General features: G+C 38.0%; 1 protein-coding gene across 1 annotated transcript in view; it reads right to left on the bottom strand.

Moving 5' to 3' along the window:
- Positions 1-15,733, bottom strand: part of frmd4a (FERM domain containing 4A) — a 183,991-nt gene extending 168,258 nt beyond the window's left edge. Inside the window, exon 1 of the mRNA XM_077193670.1 lies at positions 15,245-15,733. Within this exon, the coding sequence (XP_077049785.1) occupies positions 15,245-15,289 (45 nt within the window). The 5' untranslated portion in view covers positions 15,290-15,733. The remainder of the gene's footprint in view (positions 1-15,244) is intronic.
- Between the last annotated feature and the right edge of the window lie 4,983 nt (positions 15,734-20,716).

Raw genomic sequence — 20,716 nt, 5'->3', positions numbered from 1 at the left:
GGATAAGAGTTTATAGTTCAAGTTTGAAGTCAGTGTCAGTGAGAGCTCTAGGCCTTGTTAAGGAGGCCAGTAGCAGAAGGGAAAAAACTGTTCTTATGGCGTGAGGTGCTGGTCTTGACGGACCGCAGCCTTCTGCCAGAGGGGAGTAGGGAATTGCCAGGGTGGGAGGGATCTGCCACAATCCTCTTTGCTCGTTTCAGCACCCTTGAGGAGTACAAGTCCTCGAGGGAAGGCGGATTGCAACCGATCACCCTCTCTGCAGTGCGGATGATACACTGCAGTCTGCTCTTATCCTTGGCCGTGGCAGCAGCATGCCAGGTGGTGATGGAGGAGGTAAGAATGGACTCTATGATGGCTGTATAAAAGTGCACCATCATTGTCTTCGGGAGATTGAATTTCTTCAGCAGCCGTAGGAAGTACATCCGCTGTAGTGCTTTCTTGGCGAGGGAGCTGATGTTCAGTTCCCACTTTAGGTTCTGGGAGAGGATAGTACCCAGGAAACAGAAGGACTCCACAGTGTTTACTTGGGAGTCACACAGGTTGATGGGGGTAGGTGGGGCTCTGCTCCTTCTAAAGTCCACAACCATCTCCACTGTCTTTAGAGCATTGAGCTCTAAGTTGTTCTGGCTACACCAGTACACCAAGTTGTCAACTTCCCACCTGTAGTCAGACTCATCCCCATCAGAGATGAGCCCAATGAGGGTGGTGTCATCCGCAAACTTCAAGAGTTTGACGGATGGGTGACTGGAGGTGCAGCTGTTGGTGTATAAGGAGAAAAGCAGAGGAGAAAGGACGCAGCCCTGAGGGGAGCCGGTGCTGATAAACCAGGGGTCTGAGACTTATGACCCTAGCTTAATGCACTGCTTCCTGTCAGACAGGAAGTCTGTGATCCACCTACTGGTAGAATCAGGTACATTGAGCTTGGTAAGGTTGGCCTGAAGCAGGGCAGGGATGATGTAATTAAAGGCGGAACTAAAGTCCACAAACAAGATCCTTGCATAGGTTGCCGGAAAGTCCAGGTGCTGAAGGGTGAAGTGTAGGGCCATGTTGATTGCGTCGTCCACAGACCTGTTGGCTCTGTAGGCAAACTGCAGGGGATCCAGGAGAGAGTCTGTGATTGATTTGAGGTGGGCCAGCACCAGACGCTCAAAGGACTTCATTACCACCGAGGTCAAGGCGACAGGTCTGTAGTCGTTATGTCCTATAGGCCTTGGCTTTTTGGGCACAGGGAGGGATGATGGTGGAGGACTTAAGACAAGCTGGTACATGGCATGTCTCCAGAGAGGTGGTGAAGATGGTGGTGAACACAGGAGACAGCTGGTCCGCACAGTGCTTAAGGGTGGCTGGAGAGATGGAGTCTGGCCCGGCTGATTTTCGTGGGTTCTGCTTCTTGAAGAATCGGTTTACTTCACTCTCTTGAATGGAGAGAGCCAACGCTGTGGTGTGGGGAGGGAGCTCTGGTGAAGGGGGGTGTAGAACAGGACCGTCCATTTGCCTGTCGAATCTACAGTAAAATTCTTTCAAGTCGTTAGCCAAGCGAGAGTCATTAGTGGTGTGGGGGGCTCTGGGCTTGTAGTTGGTAATCTGCCTGAGCCCCCTCCAGACAGAAGCGGAGTCGTCAGTAGAGAACTGGTGCTGCAGCCTCTCTAAATACAGTCGTTAAGCCTCCTTCACGGCTTTTCCAAACCTGTTTTTCGACTCCTTGAATCTATCCCTGTCCCCACTCCTAAATGCTTTCTCTTTCTCCACCCTAAACCTTCTGAGTTTATCTGAAAACTAGGGCTTATCATTGTTAAAATGCACCCTGGTACGTGTTGGAATACAGCAGTCTTCACAGAAACTGATGTATGTCGTTACAGCCTATGTGTGCTCTTTCAGGCTATTGGTAGTGAACCTGAACATGTCCCAGTCAGTAGAGTCCAATCACGCCCGCAGGTCCTCTAAGGCCTCACTGGTTCACTGTTTTGATATCCTCACAGCGGGTTTACAGAGTTTTAGTTTCTGTCTGTAAGCAAGAATCAGGTGGACCATGGCATGGTCAGAGTGACCCAGTGCTGCACAAGGAACTGCATGGTAGGCTTTACTGACCGTAGTGTAGCAGTGATCCAGAGTGTTATCTTTTCTGGTAGGGCATTTGATGAATTGTTTATATTTGGGGAGATCATGACTAAGATTACCTTTGTTAAAGTCGCCAAGAATAATAACTAAGGAATCCGTATTTGTCCGCTCCACGCTCAGTATCTGATCGGCGAGTAAGCGCTGGGATTCTTTAACATTAGCTCCCAGTGCTATGTAAACACCGACCAGAATAAACGACGCGAACTCGCGAGGCGAGTAGAAAGGTTTGCAGTTTATAATAAATGATTCCAAGTCCGGGGAACAATTTTGCAGAATAGCTGTGATATCTACACACCAGCTACTGTTAATATAAAAACAAATACCTCCACCTTTTGTCTTGCCGGAAAGAGCCGCGTCTCGGTCTGCTCTCAGCAACCTAAAGCCGGCCAGTTGTAACGAAGAATCCGGGATCAGATAGCCCAGCCAAGTCTCCGAGAAACATAGGACAGACGCTGCAAGACAGTCTCTGCTTTTCACCATCAGTAGCTGGAGTTCATCCATTTTGTTGCATAGTGAATGAACATTTGAGAGAAAAATGCTTGGCAGCACTGTACGGTTACCGCGTCCGTGAAGCCGCACAAGAGCTCCCGCTCGCTTTCCCCTTTTCCGCCAACGTTCCTTTGTTTGCACAAAGCTGAGCCCGGCTTCCACTAGAATGCCCACTAATTCTGCAGCTGGGAGCATAAACATGGGAAATAAATCCACTGGAGTTGTTTGCCTGATATTTAGAAGCACTTCTCTTGTTAGGGAACGCCGAAAATCATGACAAGACACTGAGTTAACAAACAAAACAAAACAAAACACGACGCACCATCTGACCGTGGCTGCCATGCACGGCGCCATCATAAATGTAGGCCTGTTTGGGCATCATCATAATTTATTATCAAAAATTTTCTAATCTTGACAAAACACATTGTCAGAAAGGTCTGAGTCTCAATGTTCCATATTTAGTGACAGAAGTGATATTTGGTTTAAAAATTATTAATTTGTTATGGCAGAATGCATACAATTAAATTCAATGGAATTCAATGGCACCCAGTGGCTATTTTTGGTACTACGCCTAAACAAAATCTCATGGGAACTTCAACTTTTGTGATATCAACTTTAAATTTGGAACACAACTTGGTTAGATATATAGCTTTCATTTTATAGTAATTTTATAGTAAAAAATATTTTGTAAAATATTTATTTTATATAAAAAAATATTAATAAAGTATATTTAATTTACTGTAAATTTTAATTTCCATAACTTTTTTATACTTTAATTTTTTGAAGTGCTTTCACTTTATAATAATCTGCTGATTATTTTCTTTAAAACAAGACCAAACTTAGGTCTATATTTCAAAGCATTCTTGAAATACAACCATTTAAGTTTGTATTGTGCATCTTGATGTCAATTATCAAAAAAAAAAGGGGGGGGGGGGGGGTTGTGACAGTTAAGGGGTTAAATGGTGTTCCACAAGCCTTTGGCTTGTAAAAATCAAAAGGAACTGCAACATGAATTTACATTGGACTGAAAATCCGCAGAGGGTACTTTGGTTAACCTTTTCAAAAGTCCACCACACACCATTGGCACAGACACTTCCAATGATGTTTTCCTTCTGCTACATCTATTCAGATCTGTTTGGTATTGAAAAGAGTCTTTATGAATGCCCTACTAACCTACCCTATCCTACTAACCTGAAATGTCTCTGTATACATTTGTTTGTTCTTTCATAATGTAAGGAAAAAGGTAATACACAACCCAGAAAAAGTCCAATGGTCTGTTTCTACTGCTCTAAACTTTAAATTTGAACTGCTTCCAAGTTTAACCATGTGTTAAATATGCATCTGGTTTGAAAGATACACACAATCTGCAACACAAATATGCATAAACACACACAGTCTGCTCCTGCACCTCTCCATAATAATAAAAAACCCTAGTTTAAGGCTCTGATCAGCAGGAAGATGAGGTGAGATGGATCTACAGCATTAAACAAAAACAGTGTGTTGTGTTGTTGCTTTTTGCACAGTTGGTGTGAACGCTCAAAGAGATTGCCGGCAGATGGGATTTATAATTATCTGTGGCGCTCAAACGTTTGGGGGTCCAGGATTTTTGCAAACACACTGGTTGTAGATACACACTGGCACATGAGAATATACACAACACACATGTAAATAAATAATAAGATGTTGTATTGAATCCAGGCAAAAACCAACAGGCAGTGGAATATCTTCTATACCCACAAGCAATTGTGGAAATTGTGAATGCATTAACTCAAAATAATATGCAAAAAGTTGAGGTGGATTTTCTTGCGTTTTTCAATTAATTGTGTCGAAAACCTTTTTACATAAAAAAGACATGGGTTAAACTTTTGTGCACTGATGAGAAGTTTACAGCTATATTATAATTGTTTGGATAGAACCCTAAACCTAACCAACCCAATCGAGAATTGGGTCAGAACCATCTAAAGACCAAGCTTTCAATTTATTATTTAGTTATTAATTCAAGCTGAATTATAACTAAATAAAACAATTTAAAAATAAATATAAAAGTATAAATAAAAAGAATACAAAATAACAAATAAATATATATTTTTAAATGCATAAAAAATAATCTTTCTCATATTTAATTTTTGACAGGAATGAAAACGAGGCTGTGAGGGACAGATTACAGTGTGTCCAATGGATTGTATTGTTGTTTAACAACACCAATTTTTCATGAAACGCCTTTCAGGAAAAAAATACTTTTAGTAGACAAAAACTTGATAAACGTTTTAAAAGTTGTGAAAATTACATGATCTAGGACCTTTGTGCGTGCCTAGACTAAGTCTATCCCTAACAGCCTCGTTTTCACCCGTCTTCAATTCAATATGGCATCTAACCTGACTAAGTTCTATTCCTCATTTGTAAGCCACTTTGGAAAAAAACGTCTGCTACATGAATAAATCAAATGTAAATTCAACCAGCTAGCAAACACCAAAAAACCCTTGTAATGCCTCAGCAGCTGCATAACAATACCCGATTGTGGCAGTCAGTTAATAATTTAAATTAAAAAAATAAAAATAAGTACTGTGCATTTGACAAATAAAACAAATACAAGTTTCATATATTCCCAAATCAGTATCGACCTCAAACATTTCCAACAACATACACACACTCTGTCCATTCCTCTTCCTTTCTTTGCCACATTAACTCGCCATGTTCCCTCCAACACACAAACACAGTAGGACAGGACAAACCGCCGCATGAGGTGAGAGGTTGAGCTCCGCAGTGCAGGGAGGAAATCTATAAGGTGTATAAATATAGAGTCACAGGAAACAGCACCCCATTGATCTTCTCAATTACGGACAGTGATATTTAATCCACAGTCTCTGCTGCTTCTACACACAGATTAATATTGATCATTGCTCGGAGATCAACAGCCTCTAGCGATCCTGCAGCAATATCATAACCTCTGTCTTATTGAAAAGTGGCACATCCTGGATTTGCTTGTGGGATATGAGCTGACGACTGAATATAGAGATTGGCAGTTTTATTACAGGGCAAAATCATTAATTATATGCACACACTGTATACATTTTAATGAGGAGGAAGTTTTATTTGGTTCACAGCAGCATGGGGTCTCACAGCAGTCTTGTAGCTGTGTGTGTGTGTGTGTGTGTGTGTGTGTGTGTGTGTGTGTGTGTGTGTGTGTGTGTGTGTGTGTGTGTGTGTGTGTGTGTGTGTGTGTGTGTGTGTGTGTGAAGAAGGGGGGTCTACTTCCCAATACTGTTATAAATCACCATCTCTCTCTCTCTCTCTATCTCCCCACTTAGAGCCTCTGAATGATGTCATTCTGCAGAATATCAAGTATTACACACACACACACACACCCATGTCAGGACCAGGACTCTCAGAATACACCAGAGGCATGTGTAGTTGTTAGCTTAAGAAGCTATTTCTACTTGATAGTTTTTTAAGTTATATGTGCTTCCAATGTTTTTTTCTTAAAGCCCTTAATGTTTATCAACATGTTAGATCATCATTTTTGTCACACTTAAAATAATTTCGGAGCTGCAAGCTACTTTAAAAATAACGTAATGTGACAGACGTAATGTCACTGGTAACCTAATGTTGTCACATTGATTCAGTCATATGTTTAAAGGGATAGTTCACCCAACAATTAACAAAGATATCTTTATTTACTCAACCTCATGTTGCTCCAAACCTGTATGACTATTTCTCCAGTGGAAAAAAAAGTAAGTTATTGTGTGGAATTTCATGTATATTCAACTTTACAATTTAGCTTTAGTTAACAATAACAACACTTATGACTTATGTGTCTTTTAAAGCTATACACTTTGGCCAATAAAAAGATAGTTGTTAAATGTTATTAGCTAAAAAACTGCGTACATTAACATTTAATGCCATTTTTGACTGTATATGAATTAGATTTGAGAACAACAATTTGTTCGTCACAAACTGTTTGTATGACTGGTAATGTAGAGCATGAACTGGATTGTACATACATACTCTCTCTCCTCTCTTGGTGAAGTACACAGTGATGGATGTCCTGTTTGAGAGGTGTTGTGCTCCACTGACCTCAATATATCAGATATGTGTGAAAACACACACACACACACACGCACGCACGCACGCACGCACGCACGCACGCACACACACACACACACACACACACACACACACACACACACACACACACACACACACACACACACACACACACACACACACACACACACACACACACACACACACACACACACACACGGGTGACATCATCGATAAAGCCAAACAACGGAAGGCCAGTGCAGTAATAAGCTCTAACATGATTAAAAGTGAACGTGGCAGAGACATCTGGTGTGTATGTGCAGCTCTGATCTCGCATGTGTGCATCTCAAACCTAATTTTTCCATTCATGTCCCGTATGCAGGCAGTTTAATGAGGTTAGTGCAGATTCAAGGGCTGTTCTGTGGGAGCGAGAGAGAGATGATCCATTCCTCTCCATTAGTTCAGTGTGTGAACAGACTGCATACTGCTAAAATGAAGATGCAGACCTCTGTGCTGCTTTAATCAAGGGCAGATTACATTTAATGTACTGTGCGTAATGTACAACAGACCTAATGTACAGGTGACATCATCAGACAGATAGCAAGTAAAAGTGTTAAGGTAGAAAATGGTACGTATAATATTGTAGTCAACATAAAAATGTTCAAAACCCATTTAAGTTCCGAAATCAAATGTAATTCAGAGTAAAATAGGATATTATATGTGAGAAAAAGTAGACAGAGACTTGATTTTATGCAATGGGAATAGACTGGACTGAAATGATGTTTCAAAATGGAGATAAATGGTTGGAAAGGAGAGCTTGTAATATTAGATGGACTGGTGACGTCAGCCAAAAAGCACATTTGTTTCTGGTGGTCAAGAAACTTGATTTAAAAACTGACACTTTGTTTTTTTGCAATATAATATATTCCAATATGAAAAAATAGAGGAATTTTCACCAGATTCCCTTAATAGAAAAAAAAAAAAAAAAACGGACTGATTTTTTGTGTGCAAACCATTATTTCCGATGACCGATGTGAGTGTTCACACTTGGGTATACTCTTATAAGTACTCAAACCTCTTTCAGTAACTATAAAGTGAATAAAAAGTTTTCATACGCCACATTCCTATTATTTTTGACCAATTCAATATGACTAAAATAACGAAATATGACCAAAATAATAATTTTTGTTGTAATTATATCAAAAACTTAAATAATAAAATATATTGCAATTTTACCATTGTACTGTAAAAGAAAACTGTAATATTACAATACTAATATTTATGCCTTAATTTCTTCATTTTAAAATGTTAAACCTTTTTTGTTAGATTGCCAGCAAATAAACAAATGCACTGCTGGTTTATAGTACATGTATTTATTTTAATTGCATCCTTCACGATCTGACTGTAGCATTAAGCCATTAGATTTTATTTCAATATATTGTATCAGCTCTTTGATTTCATGTTGACTTTGTAATGATTTTCTACCAAAACAATTGGGGGTATGGATAATTAAATGTAGATAAATGGCATGAACATGTACCTCTCAGTTATAAAAATTGCAACGGAGTAGTCTTGCATAGACCCAAAGAGAAGCAAACTTGAAGCCGATGGTCAACTCCAAACAAATTAGAATAGGTTTTGCTTGAGCATATTGCATTTACTTGATACCAAGTGTCTTAATTAATAACTTGATCTTCCTCAAAGTGCTCACTTTTGCAGCCTGGTATTACCTTAAAGGGGTCCTATTATGCTTTTCCACTTTTTCAACTTTAGTTAGTGTGTAATGTTGCTGTTTGAGCGTACAAAAGACCTGCAAGTTTACAAAGCTCAAAGTCCACTCCAAAGGGAGATATTTTATTTAATAGAATCCACTTTTCAAGAACTACAATGAATGGCTCATTTGGACTACAACGTGATTTTCCCGGATCTTACGAAGTCACAATGGTACTCATTTACTGTAAATAAACTCCGCCCACGGAATAGCTATACGCAGAAAAGGGACGAAAAGTGTCAAAAAGACGCTGTTTTTTCCACAACGTTGCCAAAAATCATTTGTTTGACCTTCCTAAGGCTGATGAACTTAAGAGTGGTTAAAACTTATTTTAAACACTGTTCCTGAACATTATAACCCCAATGTTTATCTGTGTGCTGCACTTTTTATGGAAAACTGCTTGTTTTCTAGTGCTTTTATAAGCAACAGAAGCATCGTTCACCGCTATTTGGGGAAATTAACCATGGATTTGTGATCGATTACCGTTTGTATTACTTTAGTTTTCAGACAAATCACGCAGCCAATCACAACACACTAGGCCAGCTAACCAATCACAGCACAGTTAGTATTTCGGAAGGAGGGGCTTCATTGAAATCGGCGTGTTCGAGCCAGACTGGAGAGAGAGATGCTGTAATAAGGAAAAATATGTGAAAAATAATGCGTTTTTGGAACAATCAAGCATGAAACATATTCTAGTACACCCCAAAAACTTTGAGAAAGTTTTGTTATGTTTCAATGTAGGATGACATCTCTCAAGCACTGCACTAAAGCCGGTAAGCCAGAAAAGAGCTTATAAAATAAACACAGGAGATAGAAGTAAATGCTTGCACATCCTAACAGCTCCCTGTGGACTATATAACTGTTTCTCTCAGAAGAGTCTCAACAGACAGCGCTCAAGTCCACAGTGTCCAAACATCTGAGCAGGTAGACCATGTTTTCACTGCTACCGTTTACAATGGACACTAGATTCTGCCAAAACAATTACTGTGTTAGTAGTTATTTATCTATAGCCAATTAAAATTGAGTGAACTTGTTTTTTTTTTAAACTTGATAAATATACAGTCAAACCAAAAATTATTCAGAAACTAGATATCATTTTTTTTTTTTTTTTTACTAGTGGGTCCCGGACATTTATGTAAGTGTTCATTTACCGTTCATTTATGTAAGTGAGGATAGCAAAATAAAGTAAACTGTGACATATTATACCCAAAAAAATCTTCATACAGTGGACTACCAGTAAAAATTATAAAAATTTGGGACCAAAAATTATTCACACTTTGACCTGACCATGTTTTGCTGAAGTGTTTTTTCTTAAATTGCTAATGCAACCTTTTTACACCAGACTGAACAAAAGTAAGCATTGCTTGGTATTTTATTGACCTAAATTGGTATTATCTAATTTTGTACTTAAATTGAATAGCGGACAGCTATTGAACCTAATTAATTTGTGAGACAGTGTAACAGAAGGATGGCCAAAACCAGTGAAATATTCTTTTCTTATTTTAGTATCATTTTCTAAACTACTGTATAGTGAACCAAGTGTGATAATGTGAGGAATGTTGAAGGTGTCTGAACATATTTTGGTTTCACTGTATAAATATATATATATATATATATATATATATATTTATAGCTGTTGAATTTGCAAAATTTTCAAGCTAAAAAACCATGTTCAAATAATTAAAATTTCATGGGAATCTTTTCAACACATGAAATCTTTTCATTGCCAGAATTTGCTTATCTCATCAATTTTGCCACTGCACTTCTGGGACAAATATGCAAAATGCTACTCAAGGCCAAGAAACTGTCTAGTCCTTTTAAAAGGTGAAATACACTCAGCATCCTCTGTCGGACAGCAAAAAACTCTCCACTGTAATGTGGTATGCAGCTGATCTTCAATGACAGAAGGCTAGAGAAGAAACGAAAGAATGGGAATGGGGAAAAAGAGATTTTTTTATATATCCTGAGAGGTTCCCTGCAACATTTGAATCTAATGTCCTTTTTCTGCAGTGACTGTCAAAGACAATCCCGATATGCAAATGTGATAAGAACTACCATGTTCACAATGAAACGATTGCAACATTACTATATTGTATTATGCACTATACTGCAATACTACATTGTGTTAAAGTCCCCCTGCAGTGAAAATCAAGTTTTTAATGTTGTTTTTATGTCTATGAGGTGTTTTTTATGCTTTAAGACAAACCATGTGCAAATTTATAAGTTAACACCATTGCTGAATATTTTCTCTTTAAAACTGCAATGATCTAAAGACGGTTTTAAAATAGCTGATTTCCAGATTATTTGCTCACCCCCAGGCCATGTACAGAAGATGTACAGAATATAACTTTCTTTCCTCCGCCAAAGAGAAATTAAGGTTTTAGTGGAAAACATTCCAGGATTTTTCTCCATGTAATGCAAGTGAATGGTGACTATTTTTAACGGTCCAAAATCCATATTTAGGCAGCCTCAACTACCTTTAAGAATAATTCCATTAAGAATAATTTATAAACAAAGCTAAAAAATTAAACCCTAGTTTTAGACAAAAGATCATGAGACATTTTATAGACACAGACAAAATGAACTTGTTTTAGATATTCTGATAAAAGTGATCAATTACTTTACCAGCTCTCGTATTATCCTAAATGTCCCTTATCATTTATGCCATTTAACTGCTACTTTGAACAATTCACTCACATTTAGAAGCTACTACAGGCAGATGCTTTTATCAAAAGTGACTCAAAGCTCAAGCTAAACATTTCTTTTTACAGTTCATCCACGCATCAGACTCAAACACATGACCTTGAAGTTGCTAGCGCCACGCTAGTCACACAACACAAATAAAAACGCCAGCCCAATGCCAGAATGTATATATTTAAAACCACTATCTGCAGTCGTAATGAGATTCTGATGGTCGCAGAGCTGTACTGAACATCCCAGAGGATCTCAGACAGATAAGGCTATTGATCTAGACACAAATAGTACAGAGCAAGAGACATGGGTTGATGATGGAGCACAGTGCACGCAGATGCCGCTTATGTGCATATGCAGTTCCCATTAGGAGCAGATTTTCCTAGAAAGAAAGCTTGCATTGTTAGGCTGCATACACTGCGCTGGTGATAACATTATATGACAGCAGGATACTGAAACTAATAAAGTATTCATCAGAAGCGAGAGACGTGTGATGATGAGTAATTGTCAGAGCCACTGTAAAAGTGTGTAAACAATAAATACAATATTTTGACAAAGCAGAAGATATGAGCCTATTAGGTGAACATCTTCAGTCACAGACTGTTTCTGTAAATTGATTTAGTTTGATGGCAAGATGGCTAAGGACGAGCTGATAGGTGGGGTCGTATACCATTTTGTAACCATGGTAGTCGAACAGATGGGTTAGTACAGGAACCGCATGCTGTGTGGGGCGTGTGGGTGTGTCACCATCTGAGACATTGTGTCATAAATCCATGAATTCTGCAGGTGAAATGCAAAGTGCTATTATTATTTATATTCAATTGTATAAAACAAACAGATGCTAATTAGATGTTAATGTAGCCCCAGTATTACAGTGATAATGCATTTTGATAATACAAAAATTTATTCACAGTATTACAGAAATAAATACTTTTATTCAGTAAGGATGCATTAAATTGATCAAAATTGACAGCAAGATGTTTAAACCACTACAAAAGAGTTCCATTTAAAATGCATACTGTTCTCTATTCTTTAAAGAATCATGAACAAAAACTATCAAGGTGTCACCAAAAATATTATGCAACTGTTGTCAACAATAAGAAATGTTTCTTGAGCAGCAAATCAGCATATTAGAATGATTTCTGAAGGATCATGTGACACTGAAGACTGGAGAGATGATGCTGAAAATTCAGCTTTACCATCACAGGAATAAATTACATTTTAAAATATATTACAATTAAAAAGTTATATTAAATTGTAATGATATTTTCAAATGTTACTGTTTTATTTTTTAATTCAAATAAATGCAGCCTCAGTGAGACTATAGTGTGTGTGTGCGTGCGTGCGTGCGTGTGTGTGTGGGTGTGTGTAGAATCATCCAAAAAATCTCCCATGATGTATTCAAATTATAAACGACAAATAAATTAATCCAGTTTCCTGCTCAGATCGAGTACAACGTCCTGGGGGGAAAAACAGCTATATATGTTCAGTTTCACTTTTTTTATTTATGAATTCTACAGTACCACAGTCCCATGATGCATGCAAATCGTAAACAGCGAAAAAAGAGGCAGTTTTCTGTTCATACCGTGTGCATAATTTGCAGCATCCCCCCAGATCGACCGATAACTTTGATCATATTTTACCGTCTAGGTTTTTGTGCTTCAAAGGAAAACGATGTAGGCAGTGATGTCACCGTGACATTGAATCATGTCTGAGTGTCTCAGAGAAATGCAGGAGATTAATGAAAATATGAAGTGTTTGCTGCTTTTATTGGAAGACTAATGAGAGCGAGAGGAAGGAGGCCTGGTTGGCAGGCATTTACCCTCAGATGTCTCCCTCAGAGTGAGAAAGAATGAGAAGGACACAGCCACAGTGTTTCCCATGGATTCATGCTTGTGCTTTATTGTGATTTCTTGCCTCTTACAAATGTCAAGTATCTTAATTAACGTTCTGACTGAAATATTAATGCTCACTGCAGATACATCATTAATATTCATCCAAAAGCAGCCCAAAATCATGTTAATATTTCACGTGTTACCAAAGATTTAACATGATGAAGTGTGTACTTGAATGTGCACTCTGGCTTTATAAAAACATACAGCCACTGAGGCAGTATAATGAATAAATTATACGAAGAAAATGCAATCATCTCTGCCTAAAAACAAGGAGCGATGAAGAGCCTTTAGGAATACTCAACACGTTCAGCTGTCTATATTTGGAACAGGGTTTGTATGTAAACGCATGTGCGAATGTGTATGTGTGAATCATCTGACCGTCTTGGCAACATTTCTGAACGATGAGAAACTGAGAGAGAGAGCGAGAGACCTTCACAAGGACAAGGAGAACAGAAGATATACATTTATACTGTATAAACTATAAATCTCGATAAAATGGATCGATAGATCGAAATTTTAAAATATATAAATTCTATACTATTTTGTTAAAATAAATGAAAAATAAAACACTAAAATCTCAAATCAATCATTTTAAATGCTACAAGTGAATTTAGGCATAACAACATTATAATGTAACGCATTAGATAACGGCAAAGGTCATTTAAATAAAATAAATCCAGGGCATTTTCATGGACAATTATTTATCTAATTTCATAAAAAATAAATTATTAAAAATAAAAAAATAACATCATCGACATAAAAAAACTCTAATAGTAGCAATAATCAATAAGGTATGGAATATGGATATATCGTTAAGATTTTTCAGTTCAAACAGCAAACTCATTCTAAGGCCAGCAAACAAAAATTGTTATCCACAGTTATCCACAATTCTTCTTATTATTTTTTTACTGTACATTATAGCATTTTAATTGTAGTGTGCACAATGTGTTTTAAAACAAACAAAACAGTACTTAAAGGGATCGTTTTCCCAAAAATTTAAATTGTGTCAACATTTACTCACCCTTAAGTTGTACCAAACCTGTATGAATTTCTTTCCTCTGTTGAACACAAAAGAAGATATTTTGAAGAATGTCGTTACTCAAACACTCGATTGACCCCATTGTCTTCAATAGTATTTTTTTCCTACTATGGAAGTTAATGGCTACCGTCAACTGTTTGACTAACGACATTCTTCAAAATGTCTTCTTTTGTTTTCAACAGAACAAGTACAACTTGACGGTGAGTATATGACAAAATTTAAATTTTTGGGTGAACTATCCCATTAAGCTATTTGTGCATCTCATAACAGTAACAGCCCAAATTCCTGTATCACTGCATCCCTGGATGGATCTTCTGAAGCAATTGTGGATTTTTTTTCCCAAGCTATTCTGAACTCCAGTGTCAGAGGTGATAGAAGCGGATAAAAGAAAATGAGAAATAGAAGATGAAAGCTTATTTGCAGAGCACTTTGCTCTCTCGTTCTCTCTCTCCCTGTCTTCCTCACCGTGGCCTATCACCATGGAGACAGACAGCTGTTACAGGTAGGGCAGAGGGGTGAGGCGAGTGACATGCTTTCTCCTCGTCTTTCCAGAGGTGATCCAACACCAGTCTACGCTACGCCCCCTCTCTCTTTCAGCTTCACAGCCTTTCTCCACACCTTTCAAAAGCACAATAGGCAAACTCAACGGTGTTGAAACAGGTGCACACGATCAATAATCATCATCTACCTGATTTCACACAATTCCCAAATAAAAAAAAAGAAGCCAAACAGCTTATTCAGCCAAACAGGTTGAGCGCGCACACATACACAAAGTCAGCGAAACAAAAATCAGCACTAATAAAAAGAAGCCCATCGTGCAGTAATAAGACCCCAGTGTTTGAAAAGCACACTCTGCAAATGTGCGTCCGCTGAACTCCAGATTTCTTTCAAAGCAGCGGTTGTACAAGAGACGACATATACGGCGAATGTTTGTTAGATGCTGATGTCAGGGCACCTGTCAGAGGTTTTTCACTGCAATGTTAGTGTGGCGTGCTGCAATTCGGTCAGCGTTTGCTGGCGGTGCTGCAGAGTGCACGTGCTACTGCTTTTGTGTGTAAGTAAAAAAAAAAAGGAAAGACTGTGCAGCAGTCAAACCCATCAGGTCAAATGTGACAGATAGTTCATAAATCTAAATCCCGCGGGTGTGTTTAAGTGTGTGCATGTGTTCAGAGTTGGCTCAAAGAGCACTGTACTCACCATAAGCAGGCAGACGGCAGATTCGGGCATCAGTTGCACAGCCATGATGTCTATACTGCAAACAAGCGTTTAAGTAATGTTCAAGTTGCGTGCCGAAACCCTAAAGGCAATCGTCACGCTCTACAGCACCACCAAAATTGTCCAGGCAATATTTAGCTAACGCTCAAGAAATGTATTGTATACTCTTTCACAGGACACTGTATAGTTTCCCGTTCCCGTGGCCGTACGCTCCCTACTTCTCTCCTCAACGTCTTCCCCTCCGTTCAGAAATCCCAAAGCACTGTTCAAGCTCCGTCCTTCATCCAAATGAAATGTCTCTTCTTTGATCTCAAACAGCCTGTTAGACTCCCTCCTCCCTGAGGACGGACACACACATGCACGCACTCGCACACACATACAGTCCGAGAGGAGGCAGAGACTGCCGTTTCAAATGACCAAGCAGCACTGCAGACACACATGCGCTCTCACGTTCACAAATCCGACTGATACAACCAAACACGGCAATGAGAGAGAGAGAGAGAGAGAGAGAGAGAGAGAGAGAGAGAGAGAGAGAGAGAAGAGAGAGAGAGAGAGAGAGTCAGAGAGAGAGAGAGAGCGTGCCCACCCATCAATGAACACAGAAATCATATCAAGTACCATGAGGCCACTTAGGATACAAGCACACACACACACCTTCCCTTTCTCTAAAAGGATTGATTTGTAAGTGCTAGTAGACAGTTATAGCATCACTTTGCTGAAATTAAAAGAAAAAATGAATAATGCAGAAGAAGAATAAGTGCTTGCTACTGTATTACTATTGTTTATAATTAATGTAAAGGATTTAAACAAACCATTAACCAGTGTTTAACTCAACACATTTAATTTGTGCTTTAAATCAGGGTATGGTAGTTTTCTATGCAATCAGACTTACAATTTCAGGAAAAAAAACAAAAAACAGGTTTACATTGAAAGAGGGACCTGAGGCATATCTAGACTAGAATATCATAGACTTTTGAGCCTTTAAGCAACCCTTTAGTAACCACCCAGAACAACCTAGCAACTACATAGCAATATGCAAAAAACTCAGATTATTTTAGCAACTGCATAGTAACACCCTGGCAACCACCTAAAAAACCCTAGCATCATGGTAGTGACTTTTCCACTGGAAAGCAGCAGTAAGCAACCAGCCAGCAGCCACCCGCAGCAACTGCAAAGCAGTTAAACAAGCTTAAAAATCCATCAAAAAACCTACACTGTAAAAAATGATTGTTGGTTTAACTTAAAAAGAGGAACCTGGTTGCCCTAAAATTTTGAGTTCAAATTAAAAAAAAATTAGTTAGAAAGAGATTAGTTCAACAGAAACTCAAAATATTATATTATCTGAATAACATTAGTGAATATAAAGTGATTTGTCAAAAGAAAAAAGTTGTGATAACAAATCATGAAAATATTGTGCAATATTGTATTGTGCAATATTACACAGATCAAACGCATAGAAACACCCTGGTAACAACCCACAGCACCATGGCGATAACTTTTACACACAAAACTGAGACAAGCATAACTCACATTTTCTTCACCCAAAATGTAAAAAAAAAAAAAAAAAAATTGTTAAAAAAAACCTTGCTGCCTAAAATTTTAACTACAATCTGTATGTAATTTCAACTTAAATAATTTTTAGAAAATTGCTTAACTTATTTTGATGAGTTAAAGTAATGTAAAAACATATGTTGTCATGACTTATTGATCATATCATTTCTTACAGTGCAGAATAACCTAGTAACTGCATAGCAACATGCTAAAAGCCTATAATAAACCTAAAATAAAAACCTACATTTATAAATACTAATAATTTTTTATAAATTATATTAATAGTAACAAGATTACATTTTCGTTTTTAGGGTTTTATATATAGACAAAACTCTAATATTAATTAATTTATTAATTCTATAATTTTAATATACTGTACATTTATTAACATTGATCTATCTATCTATGTATCTATCTATGTATTCATCTATCTCTATGCAAGCATCACATTTTCTTCAGAAACCGTAAAAATCTAGTGCTAATCTGTGCTTTTGTTCTTGGTCCAATGAATGAATGAGAAAGAAAGAAAATAAAGAGCGATAGTGAGTGGAGCCTCAGGGGACCTAACATACTTTCTCCAAACATATGATTAGATATAGCAACTCTCCCTCTCTTTTTCACATACACAATCCACAAGGTGAGAAGACAGCACTTTTTTAGAGTCTGCTTTTCCTTATGGGATCTTGTCCCATGTGACACTACCTCAAAAGGGTTAAAAGCACTATCCCTTTAAAAGGATTTGCTTTGTGTAGTTTTACAGAAGCTCACACACCTGGGTCTCCCTCTTTCTCTCTCTCTCTCTCTCTCTCTCCACACACATGCACACACGTTTTTTCCTTGGCTGGTTCTTCCAACCCACACAGGACTAATTATCCCTCCAGAGCAGCAGTGGACTAACAAAGATAAATGAAGTCACACTCGCGGTCCGACTGACTGACTCGAGACATCAGGGTGGGGGGCGTTCGGGTGTGGCAGAGGGTCTGTGTTGTCAGGACAGAATCAAAACCCATGTATAGTGGCGGTTCTAGACCATTTCAACTAGGGGGGGCAAGCTGGGGCCAGTTGTACTGTTAGAGGGGCCAGTTACATTTAGACCTTACTGTTGTCATATCATTTTCTGCACTGCACTGCAGGCATTAACAGGCAAAATACCATGTTTATAATCATTCAACAATGTATTTGCATTTCCATTATATTTTCACATTTGCATTACATAATCAGTATTAGTCACAGTAACTGTAATTGACATGATGTCCTTCTTTCTCTTCATTTTGGTGAGAACTGTAGAGCAAAAGCAATGGGGACCAAGAAGCTTATTAATTCATTTACTGAAAATAACTGACTTGTTAGGTAACTATGTCTAACCGTTTACAGGGTTCCTGCACACTTTTTAAAGTCAAATTTAAGGCTTTTTAAGACCTGAAGAAATCAAAATTCATACCGTACATTAGGGGTGTGCAATATTGACAAAAATATATCTCAATATTTTCAATGTTTTGTTGATAATAATTAGATGATTTTTACTGATTGTGTTTTTGTGCTGGTGCCATGGCTGGTTTAGGCCTGTTGTTAACAGCAGACTCACGTAGATATTCATATTTTTCATATTCTATGCAGTGGTCAGTTCACAGCAGTGACAGAAATTAAAATTTTTTAATTAATTTTTAATTAATTTAATTTGCCACCTTAAATTGATTTCCAGGGACATTTTCACCTATACTGTATATGGACATTCTTTCTAGACTTATTTAGAGTTATGAATCACCTTTTATGTCAAATACTAACATTCAAATTATTCAGTAATTATACTTATTTATACAATAATAGGCTACTTAATTATACAATAATTATACAGTACCACTGTTACCAGTCAAATTAATTAATTCAATCAAAATCCATCTTTGCAGTGCAGAGGTGACACAGAAGCAGCATCGCATAAATAAAGCTATGAGATTTTTTTTTTTAAATCAATATTTAAATATGAAATGATTTCTAATTTTAACGTTTTAATTAAAGGGTACTTTAAATATGAAACTAAAACCGCCAGTAGGCAGTGGCAAGTCACAGTCTTAATAAGTGAGTTGAGGGATTCATTCATTCAACCGATTCGTTCAAACGGCTGATTCATTCGGGAAAGGAGCAAGTGATTCGTTCCAAACGCGGATTTCAGTCAAGAAATCATCGCTGTCTGTTGCATTGAGACTCTGATACGGTTTCATTTTGAAATTCTAGTCGGCGAAATAAAGGGAAAACAAACAATATTGTGTTTAAAAATAACTCCCAATGTTAAATTATTGTTAATTTAACTGTTGCTTAACATCAATAACACAGTTGCAATTGTGCACGGGAAAACGGACCTCTTGCTGATTTGATATTCTAATATAAGAACATAATATGATATAAATATAAGACATAAACTCATTTGGAGACATAGCCTACCTATGAACTGCACACAGCAGTGAAAGGACGATAGACAAATGCGATGTCAGCTCAGCTTTCTTCTTCTCTCCTCTCTCGCGTGCAGGAGACAGACGTTATTCTGCCGCGATTCCCGCGAATGTGATGCGAATTGTCACGTGAACAAGCAAATCCACAAAGATAGAATAATACAAAATAATATGCATACAACGATAAACAACGATAGCAAAAAAAAAACAGTTTTGTAAAAATTATTTCACCCCTGCCCCCCCCTCTAGAATAGAGGATGACACGGGAGTGGATTTTCACTCCTGTCCCGTCCCACTCCCATAGAAAGAAATCTTGTCCCGTCCCACTCCCAGACCAAAGTTTAAAAAATAATCCCATCCCATCCCGCTCCTGGTAAATTGACTCCCACTCCCATCCCGCTCCTGTTTAAACTGACTCCCGCTCCTGTACCGCTCCCATATATTTTTTTCTTCAATTAGTGTTTAGTTAATACATAGAATTTGATTTAATCTGCTCTCCATCCTGTTTTAGACCAGCTGCTGAGCCCGTTTCTAGATTTTCTCCAGAAAATGGAAGACAGCAAATAAAAGAAAAACAGTACATAGTTCACACCATGTCTACAATAGTTAAATAAACCCAAACAGCACATAAAGCTGCATTTTACTCATTTATTGTTGAGTAAACAATACATTTATAGTTTATATTTATATATATTTTTTATTACATGTTAATTGAATTTTCATCAATTATGCTCTTGCATCATGAGTCCATCTTAGCTATATGTTGCTGTGTAGGAACAAAAGTGCATCTACATTTTCTGGATTGAGGGTAGAACGCCTCTCCTCTATCAGTCTTCCCGCAACACTGAAGCTACGCTCAGAAGGAGTACTTGTTGCGGGGATAGCTAGCAGCCTCTTGGCAACTGGTACGAGCCCACCTGACATCTCCCGCCAGAAGTCAAGAAGACACTGGAAACGTGTCAACTTAGTGTCACTCATGTATTGCAGCACCAACTGGCGACCATGTGACTCCATATCACCACTGTCCTCCTTCCTCTCATCCTCTTCTACACAACTTCCAAAAAAGTTATGCACCTCCATAGCTCCTTGCTCTGGGGGTGGATCTTCAGGAAAAAAGACAGATTATTATAGAACATTGTCATTTACAATCTAGTTCTTTGTAGTCTAACATACTCAATTGTCTAACACACCTATATTAAACATTACCTATAAGGTAATCCTCACACCTGTCCTGTATGTGTGTGTCACTCTAAATAAATTAAAATAAATTTTGTCATTTGCTCTGCAAATGCTGTTGATGCTAGTGTTATTCACCCTCTTTCTCCACAAGGCCTCTCACTCTCTCATCTGTCCCTGCTGTTTCTGTGAGTGCTGTCAGGGTGCTGATGACCTCCTCATACTCCTGATCGTTGAGAGTTTTCCTCAAGAAACTCCTCAGGCTTGGAGAGAGAGCTGT

The sequence above is a fragment of the Siphateles boraxobius genome, unplaced genomic scaffold (genome assembly GCF_051911475.1).
Source record: "Siphateles boraxobius isolate OS27281-9 unplaced genomic scaffold, OSU_SipBor_1 31, whole genome shotgun sequence".
Lineage (NCBI taxonomy): Eukaryota > Metazoa > Chordata > Actinopteri > Cypriniformes > Leuciscidae > Siphateles > Siphateles boraxobius.
The sequence above is the reverse complement of the archived record's forward strand: the minus strand, read 5'-3'. Positions and strand labels throughout refer to the sequence as shown.